Source organism: Balaenoptera ricei, chromosome 15, assembly GCF_028023285.1.
Source record: "Balaenoptera ricei isolate mBalRic1 chromosome 15, mBalRic1.hap2, whole genome shotgun sequence".
NCBI classification, from domain to species: Eukaryota; Metazoa; Chordata; class Mammalia; order Artiodactyla; family Balaenopteridae; genus Balaenoptera; species Balaenoptera ricei.
The window spans coordinates 46803518-46827880 of NC_082653.1; the positions used below are offsets into that span (position 1 = coordinate 46803518).

The following is a 24363-nucleotide window of genomic DNA, read 5'->3' on the forward strand; positions in this document are numbered from 1 at the left end:
GAAAAATCTTAATGACAGTAAACTAAAAAAAAAAAAAAAAAAAAAAAGAATAGAAAAGAAAAGAAAAACCAAATCTTATGTTGAGCCACATGTAAAGAGTATTGGGGAAAACATCCCAGAACATGGAATTTCCTTTCTTGACAGTTGGCAGCATTTGTCTGTGCTTATCATACAACTGTGACCAGTTTACTACCATGCAACAACTATTCTAGATTAGGCCGATTATTTCTCCAACACATCTCTTACAAAGGTTATCAGGGAATACTGTGTGAAATGACATGGTTGCCTTCTAGGAAGTCCAATCTCACAACCCCAGGCTGTTCTAGGTTCTCGTATAACCAAGGGCAATTAGAAATCTTTAACCTATCCCAATCCTGCTTAAACTTTTACACTTCTGGTTTATACGGATATGATTCCCAATTTCCTCTCTCCTGAGCAGGTATCAGATCCTTATCGCTACCTCCAGGCAGATGGCATCAATGTCTTCAGGCATTTCAACCTCCACACACATCAGAACTATCATGTTCTTCCATCTTCCTCCATCCTCCTGTGCTTCCAAACTCTCTAGTCCCCCAGGTGCCCTCAGTGCACAAGGAGCCTCATCTGGAATCTTCTCTCTCCCGCACTTCGCACGTTCAACTACGCAGCCCTTTAGTGCCTCCATTCCCACCTTCTCCACTTGGAATCCACTTCGCCACAGATCAGTCCAGACTTTCACCATCTCTCCCTAAACAGAACCACCACCAAGTCTTTCCACAACCAAGTTGTGGTTCTAGAAACGAGATGTAACTGCACACTTTTTTGCTTTAAAAAGTTTTTTAAAAAGTCTTGCCAAAAAAGGAGAAGAATTCAGTGGTTTGTGTGAGTCTGAGGATTAAGACATGACAACAATCTCACAGTAACCCTTACTAGAGTACAAAAATGTAGGAAACACTTTCTAACTTGTTTTATGAGGCCAGACGTGTGAAGAAAGCTATAAACTAATCTTTCATAACACAGAGATGAAAAAATAGCCCACACTATGCTGACACACACACACAAAATTGATACATCACAAACAATTAGGCTTATTCCGGTAATGCCAGGTTAGTTTAACAGTCAAAAATCAATCTGTGTACATTCACCATGTAACAGAAGGAAAAAAACAAACAAACATTACCACCTCAAGAAATGGAGGAAAAGCATCTGATAAAATTCAATACCCACTAGAAACAAGGAATAGAAGGAAACTCCTTCTATAAATGAAAAAACTATAGCAAATATCATATTTAATAGTGAAATATTACAAGGTTTCCCCTTAAGACTGGGAATGAAATAAGGATGCCCACCATCACCACTTACACTGACTCACACTAGAGGTCCCAGGCAGTGCAATAAAACAAAAAGACCAAAAGACATCAAGATTAGAAAATGAATATATAAAACTGTCACAACTCACAGATGACATGACTGAGTAGGGAAAAAATCCAAAAGAACATACAAACCTTTCAGAATACACGAATTTTAGTGAAGTTGTCAGATAAAGTCAATATTCAAAAATCAACTCTTTATATATACAAGCAAGCAACTGGAAAACGACATTTAAAAGATATTACTTACAAAAACATCAAAATACATGAAATATCTACGATTTCTTTGTCCTCGATTTTTTATTGTGATGATTCAAGACCCAGAGAAAAGCTACAAGAGCACGAGGAGTTCCCACACGCACCTCACCCACTTTCCCCAAATGCTGGCTCATCAGATGACACTAAAAGGAAAAGGCAAGCTTTCAAGTGGAAAAAGATACTTCCAATACAAAAAACCCCCAAACAAACTCATAACCAGACTATAAAAGAACTCCTACAAAGTAAAAAGAAAAAGGCAGACAACCCTGTAGAAAAATGGACAAAAGACCCAAACAAGCACATCACCAAAAAAGATATCCAAGCAGTCAATGAACATGAAAAATTGCTCCAAGTCACCAAGAAGAGTCTAATTCAACGTGAGTGAGCTTCCACTACCCGTCCAACAGAGTGACTAAAAGCCAACAGGCCGACAACACCAGGGGCTGGTTAGAGCAGGGAGCAGCTGCACCTCCCCCACACTGCTGCGGGGATGTAAACCGGGCCGTGTCTGGCACTTCTCACGAAAGCTGACCGTGCACACAGCCCTGACCCTGCAGTTCTGGGAATGGACCCACCAGAAGCGTTTACAACACGCACCAGGACGGGAGAGCTTCACAGCGGTCCGTTCCAAGCACCCCCAAGCTGGGGACCAACTCCACACTATCCCAACTCGACAGATAAATGACGGTCAGTCACATAATGGGACACAGGAAGCAATGAGAACAAATGAACTCTCGCTACAGCGACAGGCGGATAAATCTCAGAAGCAAAACATCCAACTAAAAAGGGCAAATTTAAAAAGGGTAACGGTGTTAAGAGACTGTTAGATACTACGTTAAAAAAAAAAAAAACAGACAAAACTAATCTATGGAAGTCAGGTTGCCTTTAATGGGCAGGGGCAGTGCCTGGGGGAGGACACAATGGGGGGCTTCTAGGGCACCAGTAACTTTTTAATTAATTTATTTATTTGGTTGCGCTGGGTCTTAGTTGCGGCAGGCAGGCTCCTTAGTTGAGGCAAGCGGGCCCCTTAGTTGCGGCTCGCCCGCTCCCCGGTTGTGGTATGCAAACTCTTAGTTGAGGCATGCATGTGGGATCTAGTTCCCAGACCACGGATCGAACCCAGGCCCCCTGCATTGGGAGCGCGGAGTCTTAACCACTGCGCCACCAGGGAAGTCCCAACTTTCTGTTTCTTGATCTGAGTGGTGGTTACATGACTGTGATCATTTCATAAAAATAAAACTGTACATTTATGATTTGGCATTTTATGTATGTTACATTTTAATAAAAAGTATACGTGAAAACATATGTATAATAACCTAATTTTCAAAAATTGCATATATGAAGAATTAACAGAAGAAACACTGCTTATTTCAGGATCATGGATTTACTGGTTTTTAAAATATGTTTTACTATTATACACCATATTTTATTTAACTAACATGTATTACAGTTAACATACATTTAAAACATCAGTTAAAAAAAAAAAATCAGCCTCCCTACCTTCATAATCAGTTCTAGTGCATACTCTCTGACTAATTTTATATTCTAAGCTTAATACCACCTGAGTACTTGCAATGTACTTCAAGCTCATTATTTTCTCTCAGCCTGGAGTATTCCAAATTCCCCCTTGTTGGCTCAATTTAAATATCGCATCCTGGTTGATTTTTTTCCATAAACTTTTTCACTCCTCCCATCCCCACCCCCTTTGAAAAGATATGTTAAATACAATGAGAGTCCCAGCACTGATCCTCAGGTGACTCGATGTTTACAAGTCACCAGGCAGAGAGGGCCACTTGTTTCTTGCTCAAAGTGAATCCCTACTTTACAAAGCATATTTCCTATTTTTTAACGATGTAATTAAAGAGATTCTAAGTGGAACAGATTCTAATCAAAGTTTCTAATCAAAGCTTCTTTGTAAGTATAAACAAATTTTATCTAATTAAGTGCTATAAAACAGCAAATGAGGAGTTAGTCAAAGTAATAAAAGGGAAGACGGGACCCCACTATTTTAAATAAAATGCCCAGATGCTGACAAGAGCTGTCTGTTTCCAAAAAAGGCAAACTAAGAACTCTAGAATTGCAGGCCCCAAAGGGTATGAAATTCTTTACCTCTGGTATGACCTTGATAAATAAAAGAACTTTCTGACTTCTTTCTCTTACTGTTGGGGCAGGATCCTGCAGGGTGGAAGGGGACCTCGGATGCAGTACTTGGATTTATATGAATCCCACACTGAGTGATTTTCTGGGAAGGGACTCCATGACTTTTACAGATTCTCATATGGCCTATGATTCCCTGATTAAGCACCACTGATCTAGGCAATACATCCCAAAGTGTGGTACATATCACAGGTGGTACAGAAGATGATTTTCTGGGGGCCCATGAACAAGCTTGTTCTCTTCGTGGTTGTATTCATTTTGATGTATATTTGAAAAAATACAGCAAGCACATCAAACCCATAATGTATTGATATACTTTACAAATTAAAAATAAGTCAATTTAAGTTAGTGAAAAAAAAAGACTTCAAAGTTTTAAGTAAGATGTCCAGGTGCCATCTGGATAAACTATGGTGGCAGCAGGCCAGCAACTGGGCCTTAGGAAACAGGAGGTGGAAGGAAGCCACTTAACACAGAGCACGTGCTTTCACCTTTGCTACTCAAACCTCTTGCCACACCTCGGAAAGTCTACTCAATGCAACAACCTCAGAAATTCCCCACAACCATGGTCTTGAGAAATACTGGCTAAACTAAGCCACAGAGATTATAGCTGGTTCTAGCACTTGCATCTCATTTTGTCCCTGTATTTGGAAGCTCTGATACCAGTAGAGATAGAAATAAATGGCAAAGAGCCACAAGGAAAAAGGAACTGATAAGGAACGTGTGAGTAAACAGCTGGCTTTAACAATTAGCTGGAGATGCTCTCATCGCTCACTTGTGAGATCTCAGGGCACAGATAACTCTTTCAAAGTGATCAGACTTTTCTGTTGTATGTGGTACATATTGATACATATTCTGCATGCATTACACATGGAAATACTCAGAAATGCTATTTGCTAAATTTTCGGGGGAAAGCAGCTGAGGGAACTACTGTACCGAGAAGATCTCCAAGAAGCCCATTAAACCCTGTGCCCCTTCTGTGCTTCCTTCACTAAATAGAATAAAACCGCTGAAGTCCACAGATTTCATGGTGGAGTCTAACAATTCAGTGTCATTAAGTCTCACAGAGAGACACACAGACAGACAGACAGAACACAGTGAAAACAGGACCCTGAGAGAAGGAGACCATCAGAACTCCTTTCTTACAGGGCTTCAGGTTAAAAATGGTTTTGTAACTAAATCAGCATGAAAACAATACTAAGTACAAAGCATAAATATTTCCCAACAATCCTCACTTTAATCTGGTTCTCTCTTTGACAGGTGTAACTTTGGTTTAAAAGGAGTTCTGAGGGTTCTCTGCAATACAGTAGCCCTTCCTGTTTTTTCTAAATTTAATTTTTATGAACTATGTGAAACATTCAGAAAAAAAACTTAAATGCTACGACACTTGGATTTAACAAATGTTAGCATCTCGCCGCACTGTCTCCCTCCTCCCCACGCAGGGGCTGGCTGGTGGGGCAGCGACCAGACAACGCGGAACGCAGAAGCACAGGCTTCACAAAGAAAGTGGCTCAGAACTTGGCACATGACCTACACTTCCCTGAAAATGAGCCCGGCCACAGAGCTCCGACACAACAGTTAATGGGGATACAGTTTAAAATTAATACAAAATCCGTGAAGCCCAACACTCAACTATTTTCTCCCATTTCCACTGCAATCCAAATGCCATATAATCACTTTCATAGTTAACATTTCTGATTCACTTCTGCCCACAAAACAAGTTATAAGGGGTCAAGGAAAGGCCACAGTCTTCACAGAACCACAAGGTTAAAGGCATATTTCTACCTAAGGCAACGCCCATCTTTATGTTAGGCAGTTACTAAGATACAATTTGAATTAAGAAACAGATAGTGTTGTCTTTCAAGTAATTCCAATCCCATGTCTACCGCACCTGATTTAATTGCCCCATTACCTGTATTAATGGAATAAACAGGAGCTTGTTTCGCATACCTTTTTCTGCATATGTTCACCCAGAAGCAGATTTAGAAATGAAAATAAGAAATCCAATTCATATTATTCAATTAACTATATACAGATCAGATAAAAATGTCTGAAAGTCTGTATGAAGTATTCTCTTATAATTCTTCTAAACATTAGGGTTTTTAAGTCCAATATGTTTGCACTGACATAATAAATCTTTTTAGCAATGAAGATCAGAAGCCACCCTTTGTTGCAGTACTTAATTTAGCAGGTAAAATAATCCATTACTGAAAACTTACTTGACATAAGCTTTGGAATCTGGGCTTGTCCTCTCAACAGTGGCCGGTACAAGTTTCCCTGGTAAGTCGCAGGTGGTGGTGCAGCATTGCTGTAAACGCCAGTTCCAGAGCCTCTGGGCATAACATGGCTATAAAAGGATCCCCCAGCCAGCAAAACAATTATATAGACATATATCCAACACATAATAAATAAATGCTGGCAGCCATCTTTTTACTACTAGATCTGATTAAGACAATGCAAATTTAAAAGATTTATAATGGACAAAGTTCAAAACAGTACCTGATAATGGTGACAGCAAATATTCACTTATCACACCAAAGATTTTTAATAATCATGTAAATATTTATTAATTACTTTATGCAAAAAATAATTTGAGTCTATTTCTCTTTTTTTGCATTATATTTAGTTTTGTCCTCAAAGACCCATGCTGTTGCTATCACTATGCAGTTGACCCTTGAACAACGTGGGTTTGAACTGTGCAGGTCGACTTATAGGTGGATTGTTTTCAATAGTAAATACTAGAGTCCTATACAATACACGGTTGAGGATTTTCGACTGCTCAGAGGGTCAGTGCCCCTAACCCCAGAGATGTTCAAGCGTCAACTGTATATACTACTACTCTATATCTTACTATTTTCAGTTTACTACTGATATATCAAACATTTCCCTATATCTTTCATAGTCTTCCTAGGTGTTAACATCTATACCTATAGAATATTTACATGTTGATATCTCATATTTTACTAAACCAGTCCACCATTTAGCACCAGTAGTACAGACAACAATGCCTAGAGAGATCTGGGCATATAACTAGGCTCCTCTAAAATATCTTCTCAGGATCAATACCAATAAGCAGGAATCTGGATCAAAAGTTCAGAGTACCTTCAGAACTTAAAACTCTATTTAGAGGTATTTCTATGTTGCTTTCCAAAATGGCTGAAATAATGCAAAAAAGAAATCTTAAGAATATTTTAGATTTGCATTTCTTTTACTATTAAGAATGCAGACGACCAAACAACCACAATAGAAACTATCCTAAGCAGTTAATCCCCACAACAATTTCATGAGTTAAGTAGGTGTGATTATGATTCCCATTTTACACACAGGAAATGGAGGCACAGGGCGGTTCAGTAACGTGAACAAACGTATCAAGTGGTAGACAAGGCATCTGATCCAGACGTTTAGGATCCAAAGCCCATGATCCCACTGTCCCTTACTAGCCACTGTATAAAGTACATGCTGCTGATGGTAACCTACTGCCTAAATCCCATTTTGAATCTTAAGGTTTTCCTATGAATTGGAAATATCTATTTATGAGTTATCATCAATTCATAGATGATAACTCATTAATATTTACCCCAGCACATTGCTCTTTTTATCCCAGCTTTACGTGTTACTGTTTCAAAGCCCCCTCTTTTATATACGGTTGTCTCCATAACTAGGAAAAAGACAATTTGATAGCTAATAAGGGCAGAGGATAAAAATCAGAAATTCACAGCAGAGGAGATACAAATGGCCAGCAGACATCTTAAAAGAGACTCAACCTGACTAACAGGCCATGAAACACATTAAGGCAGCACGGAGACATCAGTGCTTGGGTACAAGCCCAGGAGCTGATAGCTCTGCACAGAGGTACTGGGGACACCCGGACATGAACTCGGCCAGAACTTTCTTGAGGGTGAAGAGCACGTTTTTTTCTTTTGAAATAACGGTCTTCTAGACAGCAAAATCTCTTAAGAGAAAATAACGGAATTCTCAAGCAACACGTAAAGCAATATATAGACCAAAGAAACAGAAGTGAATTTTAAAAAACGAAGAAAAGCAGAAAAGTATCAAAGTCATTAAAATATCTGCAGAATAGTTGTATTTAATGGTCTTAAATATTTGTGGCATAAATGCTGACTTAATGCTTTGTGGAAGACCCAGAAAAAGCAAAATACACACACAGAAAAACCTACCACTCACCCCAAAGCCCTGAAGGCCGCTGGATCCAGGTGGACGGGCCGCCGGTCCCGGTTAAAGCTGAGCTGGGGCTTCCACTGCCGCCCATTGCTGGATTTCTCCCAGTCGCCAGGTTTCAGTACCGGTGCAGGTTTTCTAACCATTTGAAAATACAAAATTTAGTTATAGGGATGAACTTCGTTTATACAAAATAAACCTAGAGAGTTTTATAAATGCATTATTGTTTACCTTGCTCCTGGAAGCATTACGGCTTTAAAAATGTAATCTTCAGCAAACTGTGGGTCTTTAAAATTAATACTAGAAGAGAACAATACATAATTTAATGATTATACTGGATTAGCCTCGCTTAACTACTATCATGTAAACTCTGGTACTTTTCACCTTTATTTTATTTATTTAATTTTTTTTAGGTTTTTTTTTTTTTGGCCACGCTGCAATGGCTTGCAGGATCTCAGTTCCCCCACCAGGGATTAAACCTGGGCCCCGGCAGTGGAAGCCTGGAATCCTAACCACTAGGCCACCAGGGAACTAGGTACTTTTGACCCTTAAACAGAATAACTAAAATTCAAAAGTGTTCTCCAAAAATGATCTTAGTCACTGGATTTTGCCAAATTGCCAAATGGCTAAACATCTTCCTCACCAAACTGCCACTAATTTCCAGGATGGCCCTCGTGTAACTTTCTGTGCAAGAGTCATGTTCAAGCTAATTGTGAGTGATCACAGAGAAATAACAAGACATTGCCCACCCAACTCTTGAGAAATTCCAGTATAATATCAGAGACAGGTCCAAGAGGTTTGCAACAACAAAAAATAAAAAACACCTTTCATTTTTTTCAGTCCATGGCAAAGACCCTCCCTCTGGCATCTTAGAGAAGATCAGCTCTTGTTACAAGAAAGATGCAAACAACAACAGAAACATTTGCAAAATCAAAAAAAAAAAAGAACACAAATAATCCATAGGGGAAAAAACACAAAACCTCCCAGTTGGAAGCCTGTATCCTGCTCTACTAATGTGTGTTTGTGATAATGTTAACAGTCACCATTTGAACACTACACGAAGGCTGTACATTCAGACTAACAAGCTGGGCCAAACTGCCTTTCTGGTGGGGGGTGTGTGCACGCGCCTCCCAAAGCACACAAGTCTTCCTTCTGACACAGCAATGTCTCTTCTAGGACTCTGGATACGCGCCTGGTTTATACTTAAGGATGCTCATAACATCAGTATTCATAATGTTGAAAAACTGTAAAACCTAAGTGTATGGACAATAGTGGACTGGTTAAAGAAACTATGGTTCTTTCTAAAAACGGTATCCTCAATTGATATTTTTTAAAATGTAGTAACAAAATACTTAATGACATGGGAAAAGTACACATGCAACAGACTAGACACACATTCACCAAAAGGTTATTTGTACACTCAACCATTTCCTTTCCTTCTTTGTGCTTTTTTATATTCTCCAAAGATCCTCCAAAGATTACAGATTACAGTTGCAATCAGTGAAAAAAGGTTTTATTGAACTGGCTGACATTTTAGATAGCTAACTTTTTTTTCCTCTTCAAATACTGCCACTTAAAATAATTAGGGCCCATCTGTTACAGAGAAATTTTCGTTGCAGTAGGATTTACCTGTATATTTGAAGTACACAAAAATAGTTTCATTTATAATAAAGATGCTGTAAGCTCAAGAACAGCTGAACAACACTTCATTTATTCAATCTGTTCCTCTTACGAACTCACTCTTCACCGCAACTGTCTTTATCTCAGATGTTCTCTATTCCAGATGGCTTAGGGCAGGGCCAGGCACGACAGGTAGTATATGAAAGGTTTAAGAGGGTGAGAGAGAAAGAGATAGGTAGGTATCTGGGTCTGTTAGGGCTTTGCAGATACATAGTAAAGAGAGAAAACTGGGGACTTCACTGGCGGTCCAGTGGTTAGGACTCCGAGCTTCTACTGCAGGGGGCACAGGTTTGATCCCTGGTTGGAGAACTAAGATCTCACAAGCCACGTGGCGTGGCCAAAAAAAAAAAAAAAAAAAGAGAGAGAGAGAAATCTGGTGATAAAGCAAGACTTGCAACTAAAGTATCTCAAAATAGTTCTCTCAGTGTCAGCAGGCCTTTTCGGCAGTTTACCAAACAAATTTTCAGAGTGCCCACTGCATACACGGGCTCATGGTGGGAGCAGGGGCACAACACTGACCAAGCATGGAGCCTGCCTCCCCTTCTAATAGGGGAAATAGATAGAAAAGGTTTAATAACAGTTTAATAAGGAAGAAAGTGGAAAAGGCAACAACAGGCACAGGAAAGACGCTGAATCACAGCATGTGAGTGCACATGCCTTCCACACACACGCCCTTGTGAGCGTGGGCTAAATGCATGTATGTATGGGGGAGGCGGGCCTTTCGCCTGGGACCAAGGAAAACAGCACCCAACAGGCTATGGTTGAAGGTGGGACAGGACTGGCTGCAGGATGGAACAGACATGGAAAGTGGTAGCTCTGTTTAACTGGAGCAGCCTTCTCAATGGGGATCTGGGAGAGAAGTAACAAGCCCTACAAAAAATGATTTGAGTGACTACGTACATTCTCAGTTCTCCCAAGGAAGATGCATAACCAGTGCCATTCTAAAGGCACAGGATACAAACTGGTTCATTACATGCAGCAAATGCTTTAAGTTCTCAAGACTTAATTCTCAGGTGGGACCCCAGTTGAGAAGGGCTGGACTGGAATGAAAAAGTATGTGAACAGAAGTGGGCAGTAAGACGGCCTGGTTGAACTGGAATGTTGTCATGAAGGGATTGTTCTGACCACAACGTAGGGCCACTTCAAGTTGTCAGAGAGTAAAAGCAATCCAAGATGCAATTCAGAAAGAACCACCCGGCCACACTGCATTAGAAAGATGGGGCGAGAACCAAAAGGAGGTCACAGTCGTAGCCTAGGGAATGCTGGGCGAGCTAAAGAAATGGCAGGGCTGGAGCTGGAAGGAAGATCATGCTTAGGTGAGGCCTCTAGGGGAACACCTGCAAGGCACCCACAGAAAGAGCTGAAACTAAGAAGTGAAAGAGGGAAGAGAAATGGGAACATATTGTATATGTATAACTGATTCACTTTGTTATAAAGCAGAAGCTAACACACTATTGTAAGGCAATTATACTTCAATAAAGATGTTTAAAAAAAAAAAAAAAAGAAGTGAAAGAAACAGCCAAGTAACAAGCTCCCAGGGAGAAGAGAGAATCCCAGGTCATAGTGATAATCTCTCTCAAAAGACAACGGTTCCAAGAGGTTTAATAAGAGAGCTGAAGCTAATGTTTGAGAAAACAAATCCATTTATTCGTCAAATATGTGTTTATTATATGTCAGTTATTCCTCAATAAAACTGTTTTAAAAATTCCATTATTCATGTTCATGCTCTGAAAGGGAAAAAATTTCCAAGCTAATAAGAAAACAATCTCCAAGATCTCTCCCACTTCCCCTCAGAACTGCACTCAACAGAGTGACCTTATACTTAATACGGTTCAAGCCATTGGGAGACAGAAAAGGAGTATTTAAAAATAAGTTTGGAGGTCCCCCACTGAAGGGACAAGGGACACTACTTATAATCTGAAAGATTAAAGCATTCTTTCCCCTTGGATCTTTGAGAAAAATTTGAAGACTTATTCTCTCCTAGAAAGAGTTAAGCTTTTACTGGTTGTGAGATTTTCTGTATTTTAATTTGTTCCCCAAAACATATACTAAGAACTATTATGTTTCTAGAAATTAAAGTAACAACAGAAGCTAAAGCACAACTCTACTGTACTTTTTTCCAACGTGATAACATCAGCCACAACTTAAACTTCCTAAAAGTAAAACAGACTTAGGCAGGAACCCATTAGGCAAAGGCCCAAAGGGTAACTTTTTATTTGGATCCAAACTTTCAAAGTGCTTTGTTTTTTTTTTCAGGTTAACGTAATTCAAATTTTTATAGGTAGAGCATTAAAAATAATGGAAATAATTCCATTATACTAAAATATATAGATAAAAATAATGGGGGAAAAAATATAGATTACTCTGAGAAATTCCCACCATTAGAAACAAGAGGCATTAATTGTGGAGAGTTTACTGGGGAGGGAAAGCAGTAACATGGAGATAAAGTCAGAAGCACCCTCAGGGAGGAGACGAGTTAACAGAACAACCTCTGGACCCAACAGGCTGCCCGGCTAAGGTCAGAGAACTGTGCGTAGATTCATGTTGTTTCATCTAACTGGTGAACAGGGGAGGGAGCTGTTCCACCCACTCCCTCGGGGTGGAACAGTGCCGACTCAGCCAGCATAAGCTTCTACCCTCCAGACCAGCTCCGACGAGGGCTTGTAGAGTAGATCCCCTCCTTGGTAGGTAACCTCTCTATTATTTTAATCATTTAATTGTCTTTATAAACACACTAAGGACAATATAAATTAAAAATTTTAAACCTAAGCATAGTTGTAAAGTAAGGAAACTGAACAGTGCTTTTATTTTTACCACAAGTTAGCACTTTAGACGCTAGATGTAAGAAGAAAATATTGCAGCAAAGTCTCAATAGAAAAAAAACACAATGCACAACACCTTTTCCAATTCCATTCACTTTAAGAATTATCCTTAGAAATGCTATTTAAGTACTACTATTGAGAGTGCTAGCACACATCACAAAGAAAGCAGAAAACTCCAGAAATCTTTTCATTTTTACCTTTCCCTGATACATTCCATAATTAATGCTCAGTCAGCAAACCACTGCAAACTGTTCACGATCCATATACTTGACATTTTAAAGCACTTAAAGAGTTTATAGGACTTAACAATGTCTTTTCTGACATCCTATCAGAAGAGGTTAACCAGTTGTGTCCTATGAAGTATTACAGGCAGTGAAAGTTAAACCCTCCCAAGTGTTCCCAACCATCAAGTTTGTTACTGATTCCGTGTCCTCCACTTCTTCAGGTTTTGGATCTCAAGTTACCTGCTTGCCAACCATGAGTCTTACAAACACGGCAGTAATGGTCATTACATTACAAATCTATCTTCACGTACATCCACATTTTAAAAACATCTCCTTGGGGCTTCCCTGGTGGCGCAGTGGTTGGGAATCTGCCTGCTAATGCAGGGGACACAGGTTCGAGCCCTGGTCTGGGAAGATCCCACATGCCGCGGAGCAACTGGGCCCGTGAGCCACAGCTACTGAGCCTGCGCGTCTGGAGCCTGTGCTCCGCAACAAGAGAGGCCGCGACAGTGAGAGGCCCGCGCACTGTGATGAAGAGTGGCTCCCGCTCACCACAACTAGAGAAAGCCCTCGCACAAAAACGAAGACCCAACACAGCCATAAATAAATAAATAAATAAATAAATCCCATTAAAAAAAAAAAAAATCTCCTTGAAGACAGAAAACATTCTATCCCTTGCCTGATCCATCCAAAAGTGAACACAGAATGTTTGAGAAGCAGTCCTCTGAAGAAGTAAGTCTGGGCTCTTAGAAGACTCTGGCAAACACGGGTTCCAACACTATGCACAGCCAAGCTTTTACATGGGTTTAGAAGGATGCCAGGTGCCATGAGAGAAAAAGAGAAATCTGACAATGCCACTAATGAAAACATCTCTAAAGATTACATAAACCCAGATTACCTCTGAGAAGAAAAGCAATGAAGGGTAGGCAAAGGGAAGAGCATTCCAAGCACTGGGAGGAAGGCACAGAGATAAGTGGGACACAGAAGGGACCAGCCTGGAGAGCAAGGAGGAGGCGTCCCTGAGGAGCTGTGGGGACTCAGGCACAGAGCACGGCTCCACCAAATTATGGCAGGAACCAAAGATCGCCGAGGGGTGGCAGTGTTTAAGAAAGATGAGACAAGAGATTCAGTGGGAAGGAAGGTGGCGTAAAAAAAAAATCAGCTGGGAGAGCACCACGGTAATCCAGGAGGAGAGAGTACAAAACAGGCTCACTGGGAAAAGCCAGATATGAAAAATAATTGGGAAGAAAAAAATATTCCAGAGCAGTGGTGTAGGTACATGGAGTCGTGTAAAGTGAGAAGCCAAAGCTCCTAAGTCTGGGCATCTGGGGGAACAGGAGGTCGAGGGACAGAACGGAGAGATGGGCAAGGAGGCGTGTGAGGGGCGCAGAACAAAGCAGCCAGTGTGGACACAGAGTCCGAGGTGAGACCAAGGGGGTGTGCGTGCATCTACTCCCCCAGACGGATAGAAAATTGTGCTGCTACACCAGGAAGATAACTTTTTTGTAATTTAAAAATCATATACAGGTTTTATATATTTAAATTTGACGAAGAATTATTCTAAAATACTCTGCTAAGCAAATTACAATGGTGGAGGAAGAGCAGAACGAGGAAAACTCAGGGAGATGACTCAGTTCTGTTCAAGGTTACACTACTGCTATGTTGGACGATTTATGGAATCAGAATTGGAAAAAAAAATCCTAGGTAACAGCTGATTGTATTCTCTAAGAATCCTTCTATGAATTTAAGACACTTAAATAACTTCTAAAATATACTTTCTCAATACTACAGATAAGACCTAACACGATGGGAAGAATCTACCTAAAGTCAATGTGAGGAAACAACTTCTCAAACATGGAATGCAATACCAGATGCATGCAAACAGAGAAGGGGGAAAATATTAAGAGTCAAAACAGACAGAAATAACTGGCAGCTGACTCTGGAGGCTACCTTTTCAGATTTTTTGTTTATAAAGCAAAAAAACCCACTAGCATACACAAGAAACCCTGAAACAAACACACGCAAAACTACAGTAAATTGCATCTCAGCCTCAACATGACCCCTCAGAGAAAACACTGAAAATCACCTCATACGGTACGAGTTAACACTTTGGTCTTTCACGAACCTCTAGGAAATCAACTCAATTAAGTCAATTTTATTATGAAGTTATATTCAACATATACCTGAATTTACAGCTGAATCTGAGATTTCTTTTATAAATTAATAAATCTTGTGAAAATAGTGGATACCAAACAACACCAAATTGGTGCCATTTCAGGCTCAGAAATCACCACCACCATATCATCATACAAACAAAAACTCCAGGATCTGTCAAGTTTGTAACTCCTCCCTTGGGCAAGTCTCTATCCTAATTAGATAGCTAAGAAGAATTAACTATTTCTAGAGGGCTGTGAAGGAAGACCTTTGAGAACATGCTGAGAAATTGAGGAGCACAGCAAACAGAGAGGACAGGTGGGAGTAACCGGCCTGAAGCTCGGCTGGGAGCCAAAGACCCCAGGGGTTACTACACAGAGTCCACACTGGCTCTGCTGCAGCCAGGCTGTTTGTGGTGGGCACAGCAGCTTGGCTTACGGTTCTGAATCCCACCCTTAACAAAAGAGCCCACAGACAAAGAGCCAGGACAAATTATGTGCAAAGATAAACAAAAATCGTGGGTAGAGATAAATAAAGGCAACTAATTTAGGAAGATTTTCCAAATTCACAATGGTTTTCTTTAAGTAAAAGCCTTTCTAGAATGGCAGTTGCTATCTAAATCCATGAAAGACAGGAAAATAAACATGCTTATACGTCACAATGAGAAATCTAAGTAAAATCCAAAATATTCCCTGAGAATGAGAGAATTAATGTGGGAAAGGAGTATTCAGGAACAGCTTTTACAAAATCCTTGAATTACTTGTTGATTTTTATCTAAATAGCTATATTATATTTTACATACTCAGTAGTAAATGCTGTCACCGTTGAAGAAACGAAGTATAAGTTTTCCAGATAGCAGAAATTAGCCCCTTAAGTTTATAATTGCTGATTAAAAAAATTCCACAAATTCATTCTATTTCATCTTAACCAAAATAAAGTATAGTAACAGTTTTGTTTTTAAAATCTGCAGGGCCACGACTATAAATGTAATAAATAGTCGTACAATACGGTGAAGCTGTGTGGGCCTCCGGGGTGAAGAGGTCTGTTTGCACATACACAGCAAACTACTCCTGGAAACTCCTACTTTCTACCTCCCACTTTTCTAATCCAGGAAGAATTAGAGGTTGTTAGGGGAAACCAGAAAGCAGAGAAGCAAGCTTGTTAAATCAGTAACCTTAACAATATACACAATTTAAAGTCAAGAGGCTCTACTCGGAGGTCTGCAACACAGGGACTCTCCAATCTCAAAGCACTGCTGTAATAACAGCTACCATTTCCCGGTGAACCAGTCTTCTTAAACTTATCTGCAAGTTCAGAGCTGCATTCTGGGCAAATGTCAGCAGTTTGGGGAAACTTACCTGATCGCAGCATTCTGTGTCAGATCCCTTAACATGGGAACAGGAGAACATACTATTCTAAAAAGAAACAAGAGAAGAACCATCTATTTGTGAATTGTAACCTTTTGGATAAGTGGAAGCAAGATGTTGCTATGTTTCTGAGGAATCATTAAAATGCACCAGCAAAACAATATAATCGTATATATCTTTAACAAAGGGCCTTGTCTTCCTTGCTTGTGATCTCACTAACAGAAAACAATTATGGGCAAAGGGCTTTTATCAGAATTTGTAAAGAATACCTACAAACCAAAAAGAGGGAGGTGAGGGAACAGATAACTTAATAGAAAAACAGAACAGGTATTTCATAAATGAGGAAAACCAAATAGTTAAGAGATATACCATATGGCATTCAATTTCATTAGTAATCAGAGAAATACAACTGTCAACCACAAGATCCCAACAAGCATCCACCAAATTGACAAAAATTAAGGTCGTGACAATCCCAAGAGTTTACAAGAACACAGAGCAATAGGATCTCTCACAAATTGACACAGATTATAAAATAGTGTAATCACTTTGGAAACCCTCCTGATATTATCTAGAAAAGATGAAGATACACGTATTTTATGACCCACAATTCTATTCCTGTATCTATACACCCTTGAGCAGCAGTTCTCAAACTCTGATATCAGAGCCCCTTTACACTCTTAACAATTGAGGACCCCAAAGAACTTCTGTTCATGTTGGTTATATCTGTCAATATTTACCTATTAAAAATTAAAACTAAGAAATTTTTTAAACACTAATTTAAAGATAATACTATTATTGAAATACATAATATTTATTTATATATCTACTATTAATAAATATAATAAATATAAATATTTATATATATTTATTTATAAATAAATTTATTTATATTTATTTATTATTTATAATATATTTATTTATTATTTATTTTATTTATAATATATTTATTTATATATTTATATAAATAAACCTATTATTGAAAACCTAAGACAATTTAGTAATAAACCTACCATTAATTTATATAACATTTTTATGAAAAAACCACTATATTTTACAAAGCAAAACAAAAAACAAATGAGAAGAATGTTATGTTTTGACTTTCTTTAATACATGGCTTAGTATCTATCTTAATAGCTGGATTCTGTTATCCACTTCAGATTCAATCTCTTGAGATATCACACTACATTTAGCCTCTGGAAAACTCCACCATACACTCAAGGGAGGAAAAGAGTGAGAAAGGCAAACAGCATCATAACACCTTAGTATTATTATAAAAATAGTTTTGACCTTGCGGATTGCCCCAAGAGCTGGGCTTTGACCCCAAGTCTTTTTTCAGTCCAGGGGTATTCTGTTGTTGTTTTGTTTTCTCACTACTTTCTCATTATTACTAGAAAATGAAACATTTAGGCAACAAAGTAAAAATGCTAACTATACATCCTCCCAATCGTTTCAATTATATACAATGAATGCTTACTGGTCTGGAAGAATGGCTTCTTCATCCAAAGAAAACTTTCCTTGAATCCCATGACATAGTTCAGGTGGTACATCCATTGACTGTGGAAAAACACAGTCCTGATTATACACCCGAAAGAATGGAAAGCAGGGACTAAAACATATGCTTGTTCGTCAGCATTCACAGGAGTAACATTCCTAACAGCTGAAAGGTGGAAACCACTGAAGTTCCCATCAACAGATGAGTGGATAAACAAAATGTAGTGTATACACACAATGGAATATTATTCAACCATAAAAGGAAGGAAATTCTGACACAAGATGGCTGAACCTTGAAAAATTATGCTAAGCGAAGTGAGCCAGACACAAGAGGATAAATACTACTGTATGATGCGACTTATGTGAGGTATCAAGATTAGGCAAATTCATAGAGTCAGAAAGAAGAAGAGAGGTTACCAGAGGCTGGGAGGAGGGGAGGATGGAGAGGCAGTGTTTAATGTTGTTTAATGGGTACAGAGTTTCTGACTGGGAAGATGAAGAAGTTCTGGAAACAGACAGTTGGTGGTAGTTGCCCAACTTTGTAGATGGTCTTAATGCCACAGAATTATACACTTAAAAATGCTTAAAATGGTAAATCATGTTTATATTTTACCAAATTTAAAAAAGGTATTCCTGATTAATTAACCAAATAAATATACTGTTTAAAAACACTTCATGATGGAAGGGAGACCGTACCTCTGTGGAACCTGTCTTGTACAGCTCTAAAAGGAAGTCGTGCAGTGGGTGATGCTTCCCCACAAATAAGACATCGCCTCCAAGACTGTTTCTTCTATCTGGGGGGAAAGTAGGAAAAGAATAAAGATCAAACAATTATACCTGCAAGAGCAATTTTTATGACAACAAAATTAAAAGATGCATCTAAATTTTAAAAACTTAAAGTTTGTGAAAAATAATTTAACAATAATAGGTCTAAACAGGTGATATGTCTCTGCAGAAGAAAAAAAAACTTTGACGATAAGGTTTCAAAAATCAATGACTATCAAAAAAAAATTACTAAAATATACCTGAATTATTATGGGATTGCAAGATAAGGGTCAGAGTTTTCTTATTTATACAGAACTCAATTTCTTATTATAAGAAATAAACATTCCCTGAGGAAACACAAATTGTATCATCTGAGGACAAAAATTATACTAAGGATGATTGATGGAGATACTATTTCTATAGGTTTGTTACACTGGTATTAAATAAATTTTCCAATTGAGCTCAGCCTTGCAATTTCCCAATATTTTAACTGTCAGTATTAATGACAAAATCCCACTTTTTGTGAAAAATAACATTTCAAGTTAACACTCTGAGAGCAAATGCTTTTGACTCAACCTTCAAGCAAAGTTATTGTTATTTGGGGGTTAGGGGAGGAGGAAGGGAAGAAGGGAGATGGAGGAAATCTAACACTTATAACTTAAAAGTTTCATTTAATTACTATTCAATTTACAGATAATAAATTTTAAGAAACAAATTTAACTTTTGTTACAAAGAAGTAAAATCAATGATTTATGCCCCCTTTGTGAAAAATTCACAAATGAAAAAAAATGGTCTAATTTTATAAGGAAACGTGAAGTCTGTGTCCCACAGACTCAGTGCTGCCTGAGTGGGGCGCTGGCCTTACTCTCTTCGGGGGTGAGGTCCGGGTACACCTCTTCCAGGGCAGCTCGCAGTCTTCGCTCATCCACGAACGGCAACAGAGCCACACCTGGGAACATAAACGCACACCAACCGCCCAACTATTAGGGTCACCTAAATTCCAACTGGTCCAAATGAACATTTCTAGTAGAATATCCCTGCTAATATAAAAACATTCGGGAACTGAACTCTAGTCTTTAGCCAAAATTCAACTGTAGAAGAAAAAATTCCAAATTTCCCACCCTTAAAATGGCTTATATGGAAAACCATGTTTGATCTTAACTCTGTGATAATAAAATTTTTAAATTAAATGAACAAGTGGCCACCTAGACACCAGCCTCTCTCTGTTCTCGCTCTCCTTACTAGATGCCCTCGGGCAAACCAGTCAATCTCCCAAAGGCTTGGGTTTATCCTTTCAGCTTTTTAGGACCTTGGTTTCTTCTTTTGTACAGAGATCATTCAAAAAAAATACTCAGAAGTTCTGTTTAACTAGAAGACTTGAAATGACTCTTGCAGCTCTAGAATTGCATAATATTCTATTACATTTTAAGACCTTATAATTAACTTATACACACAAAAATTTTAGACACTTGTTTGCTTAAATTAACTTTAGGGGCGGGTAGAATAGATGATTATTTTCAGGCTGAAAATTGTTCCCTGGAGTGTGCTAGAATTGAGATCATTGCTTTATCTGGACCCATGTGCATAATCTTCAAAGAAACACACCAGTAATACAATATCTATTACTAGAAAACTATACGAAGTTATTGAAGCATAATAAGTGCTGCTGTATACAGTAAAAATAGTATTTTGGCCAAATAAAAATTTTAAGATAAATAGCAAAGAGAAATGTTAAATAAAGCTAAATAATTTTGAAACTATTGCCACTCAAAACTGCTGTATTCGTGATTTTTTCCCTTTAAAATGATGAGAAATGAAAGGTTTCCAAAGTTGTCATTGATTATTTAGCTACCATATTTTCAAAGTTAGGAAAACGTCTTCAATTGTACTACAAGTAAGGAGAATACCTAGTTAAGGAGAATACCAACTTCTAGTGTGAATTTTATGGGGCCTAAAAAGCTGGTAAACACTTAGATGGAAAAAACCTAGAAAGTTGTTCAAGTGGTAATTAGTCATTCACTTAACAAAAGTTATAACATGAAAAACTACAACATTATCTAGCTTTCGTTTTCTACCTAATAGATTTAGGATCTAAACAAATTATCAGAAAGACTTTCCTACAATATCAACTCCAGAAGCTAACTCCAAACAGTAAGCAACTTGCAGTGCTAATGACAGCAATATGGTTAACAAGTAACAAACGAGCCCTACTGGCCAAGGGAGGAAGGACGCCTTACACCCAGGTGTGACAGTGGTAGTGCTTGAGAATGATATGATAGTAAAAATGATAGCAGCAGCAGCTACTTTTTTCTGAGCACCTATTTCCTATGTTACATGCTTTGGTTCATTTAAACCTCTCAACAGCCCAGAGGCAGCCCAAATGGTGGTAATATTTAGTTAAACACAGTGGTCAGACTCTCTGGGTTCAGATCTTAGTTCTGACACTGTGTGACTCTGATCAAATTACTTAAATTCTCTGTTCATATATAAAATACATAGCATTCGAAATATCTATGCTATATTATTATATATAATAATTGTAAGTACACATGGTCAATAAATGTTGGAAAAATACCCAGATACATTTTATCATCTATCATTTTAAGATGCACTCAATTTAGGCAAGAACTTAACTAAGTATTATCATTACTTTCCATAAGATTTAAAGATAGGTATGGAGAAAAAACGACATCTCCTAACAGTAGTAAATTTAACCTCAAGAAAGGTGTGTTCTTGCTACAGAGTCTAATAAATGAAAATATTTATATGAAATATAAAAATATTAAAGGTCTGAGTTTAAACCCATGCTAAAATTCTTTTGGAATCTTAAGGGACCCCAGACAGCCAAAACAATCTTGAAAAAGAAAAATAAAGTTGGAGGACTCACATCTCCTGATTTCAAAACTGACTACAAAGCTACAGTAATTAAAACAGTATGGTGCTGGCATAAGACAGACATTCTGACCAATGGAATAAACAGCCCAGAAATAAACCCTCATACGCACTCAAATGATTTTCAACAAGGGTGCCAAGACCACTCGGTGGGGAAAGGGCAGTCTCTCCAACAACCGGTGGTGGGAAAATGGATATCCACATGCAAAAGAATGAAGGTAGACCCTTACATTACACCATATACAAAAATTAACTCAAAATGGCTGAACATCCTAAATGTAAGAGCCAGAACTATAAAACTCTTAGAAGAAAATATAGGGAGCAAGCTTCATGACACTGGATTTGGCAGTGATTTCTTAGACACCAAAAGCAAAGGCAACAATAACAAAATAGTCCAACAAAAACTGGACTTCATCAAAATTAATAATATATAAAGTACACCTATAATGAAACAACAAAAACCCAATTCAAAAATGGGCAAAGGACCTGAAAAGACAATTTTCCAAAAAAAGATACACAAATAGCTAATAAGCACATGAAAAAAGAAATGATCAACATAATTAATCATTAGGGAAATGAAAAATCAAAACCACAGTAAGATACCACTTCACACCCATCCAGATGGCTATTATCAAAAAACAAAATAAATATTGGCAAGGGTGTGGAGAAACTAACTGATGTGCACTGCCTTACTTTTCCTCTGGACAATTTATACTACAGTGATAGTAAGTCATCTGCATGTTTATGTATTTACTTATTCATTTAATGAACACTTACATAAATAACTTTATTTTTACTTTACTACTTCCTGTTCTCCTATGCCTCCTCTCCCTCTATGTTACTCCTCTACAAAGCATCTTCAAAAACAACCTAAGACCCCAATCTTTTTACCTATAACACAATATGCCCACAGAGTACAACACTTGCACAGCCCCAATCAACGGGTTGCATTTCCCACTATCATTCTGTTAAAGTAATATGAAATTCCTGTTACTACATAAATCAAAAGTCAACCCTAAAATCTCATAAAATAATTATTTCAATTGGTAAATTATTATTTATTCCCCTTTTCCTCCACAGTTCTCTTTGAGTTATTTTACTGGTCTCTGTACCCCAGAGAATAATCAGGGAAAAAGAATGAAAGCACGGTATTACCAAACATGCTTATCATTCTAGAAAAATATATGGTGGAAGAAGAGGTTAAAATGATTTGCTGAAAGGGACTCTGGTGTGAAACAACAATTGGCTTACTGTGTGAGACACTTTCTTGTGTTTTACTGTCATCGCACATTTTTTGAGTGGGAAATATCACCTTACATTTAGTACTAATTTTTATTGCCATTCTTTCTACAAAGTCTGTGAACAGAATGGAATGAGAAAATAATGTACAGATAAATAAGAAATAAACTTTAAGTATGATTAATGTTAAGTATGTAAACTAAATTTCGAATATATTTTTCAAAAGTTTCCACAGAGTGTAAGTAAATCTCCACATGGACACTCTCATGTTTCTACATTGCTCAGCAACCTCACAAGGCGTCAGTGACTGAAAGGAGCAAGTCCCAAGTCCCATTAATTAATCACAAAGGAGATAAAAAATATGATTAATGTATTTCAACCCATTTATTGTTTACCATAGTGTGACTATTAGAATATCAATCATTGCTAATCCCAGTTTGGATGGCAAAATATAGAAATTCTTTCATCCCATAAATCATGTTTGTGCACAGTTTTACCAAGAGAAAATTATTTTAACGAAAAGGAATAATGTCTAAATTTTACCTTGCCATGCATACTTCTTCCCATTCAAATCAACAGCAAAATCTTCCGGGTAGAAGTCAATTATACTAGAATCCTATACCAGGAAGACAAGTAAAGATTCAAAAAGTGAAGTCACATATTTCTGTTACAAAGAATTTGATATAACATTTGATCATGTTATCATGCTTGATAAGAAAATGAGCGTCCTTTCCTTTTAAAAATGGTATTCTTTTAATTGCAGGTCGAGTGAAACAAAATTAACAATTATATTTTAAAAGATGAAAAAAAAGGCATTATTATAGAGGAATTTTAAAGCAGACAGATGTGGACCCAGTGTAGAGTGAAGAGCTTACTGACAACCCCACCTCCCAGCTGGGTCTCACTCCTCGCCCACAAAACCAGCTGGGAGGGGATTTCAAGCGGGCCAGCCTTAGCTCTAGCAGCCACCACAAAGGCTGGAACAACCAAAAAAAATGGCTTACAGGTAGGCTGAGAATAAAAAAACTGTTCTAAGAATTTCTCCCAAACACAAATCATTTTTTTTTTTTTACTAAGTTGGGTCCTGATGGCCAAGGAAAGCAGAAAAAAAATAAAGTGGTGAAAAATATACGGAACTCAAATACTTTTACTTTTTTTCTGCACTTCGCTCTCTTAACTATGAGATGCAAAACAAATTGTGGCTAATGTTGGTAAAATGTACGACAAAAACCCAGTTACCAACACACTCAAAATACTAAAAGACTCACGGGATCACTCATGAGCTTCCGCCATGATGGAGGTAGAAAGTTACCACTTGCAGCTGGAAAAACCCCCATAAGTTGTTCCAGTGGTTTAAACTGTAAAAAAGAAAAAAAAAACTTTAACATACAACACACAATTTTTATCTAAGCCAAAATTCTATAAATTTTATGGCTCTAAATAGTTAAGCTTACCGGTTTGGTACCCTTCTCAAAATCAGAAGCCATATCTGCAATACCTTCAAAGTCTGAAGCGAACGGTGCATAATGGAATGGATAATACCACTTCCAGGACGCACAACCCTGGAATCATTAAAAACAGCAAACCCAAAAATCTATGTTAATGATATACACAGAAAAAAACAAATAAAAATTAGACTATTAACCTATATATTCTATTTATAAAACACGACTTCTAGTATATATTCCATGCATTAAGTTTTTCCATGAGTCCTAAGTTATTCTGATTAAATCTGAACTTTTTACTTCGTATCAATGGCCCTTTGATTTAAAAAATACTGCAAAACACC

General features: G+C 37.9%; 1 protein-coding gene across 2 annotated transcripts in view; it reads right to left on the reverse strand.

Moving 5' to 3' along the window:
• XRN2 (5'-3' exoribonuclease 2) overlaps positions 1-24363 on the reverse strand; it is a 77776-nt gene that overhangs the window by 12373 nt on the left and 41040 nt on the right. For both annotated transcript variants that reach the window (XM_059898634.1, XM_059898635.1), the window contains exons 18-27: positions 24029-24136; positions 23843-23932; positions 23118-23190; positions 19309-19392; positions 18375-18472; positions 17662-17741; positions 16179-16235; positions 8172-8240; positions 7947-8078; positions 5981-6108 (exon numbers count right to left, since the gene is read on the reverse strand). In XM_059898634.1, the coding sequence (XP_059754617.1) occupies positions 5981-6108; positions 7947-8078; positions 8172-8240; positions 16179-16235; positions 17662-17741; positions 18375-18472; positions 19309-19392; positions 23118-23190; positions 23843-23932; positions 24029-24136 (919 nt within the window). The remainder of the gene's footprint in view (positions 1-5980; positions 6109-7946; positions 8079-8171; positions 8241-16178; positions 16236-17661; positions 17742-18374; positions 18473-19308; positions 19393-23117; positions 23191-23842; positions 23933-24028; positions 24137-24363) is intronic.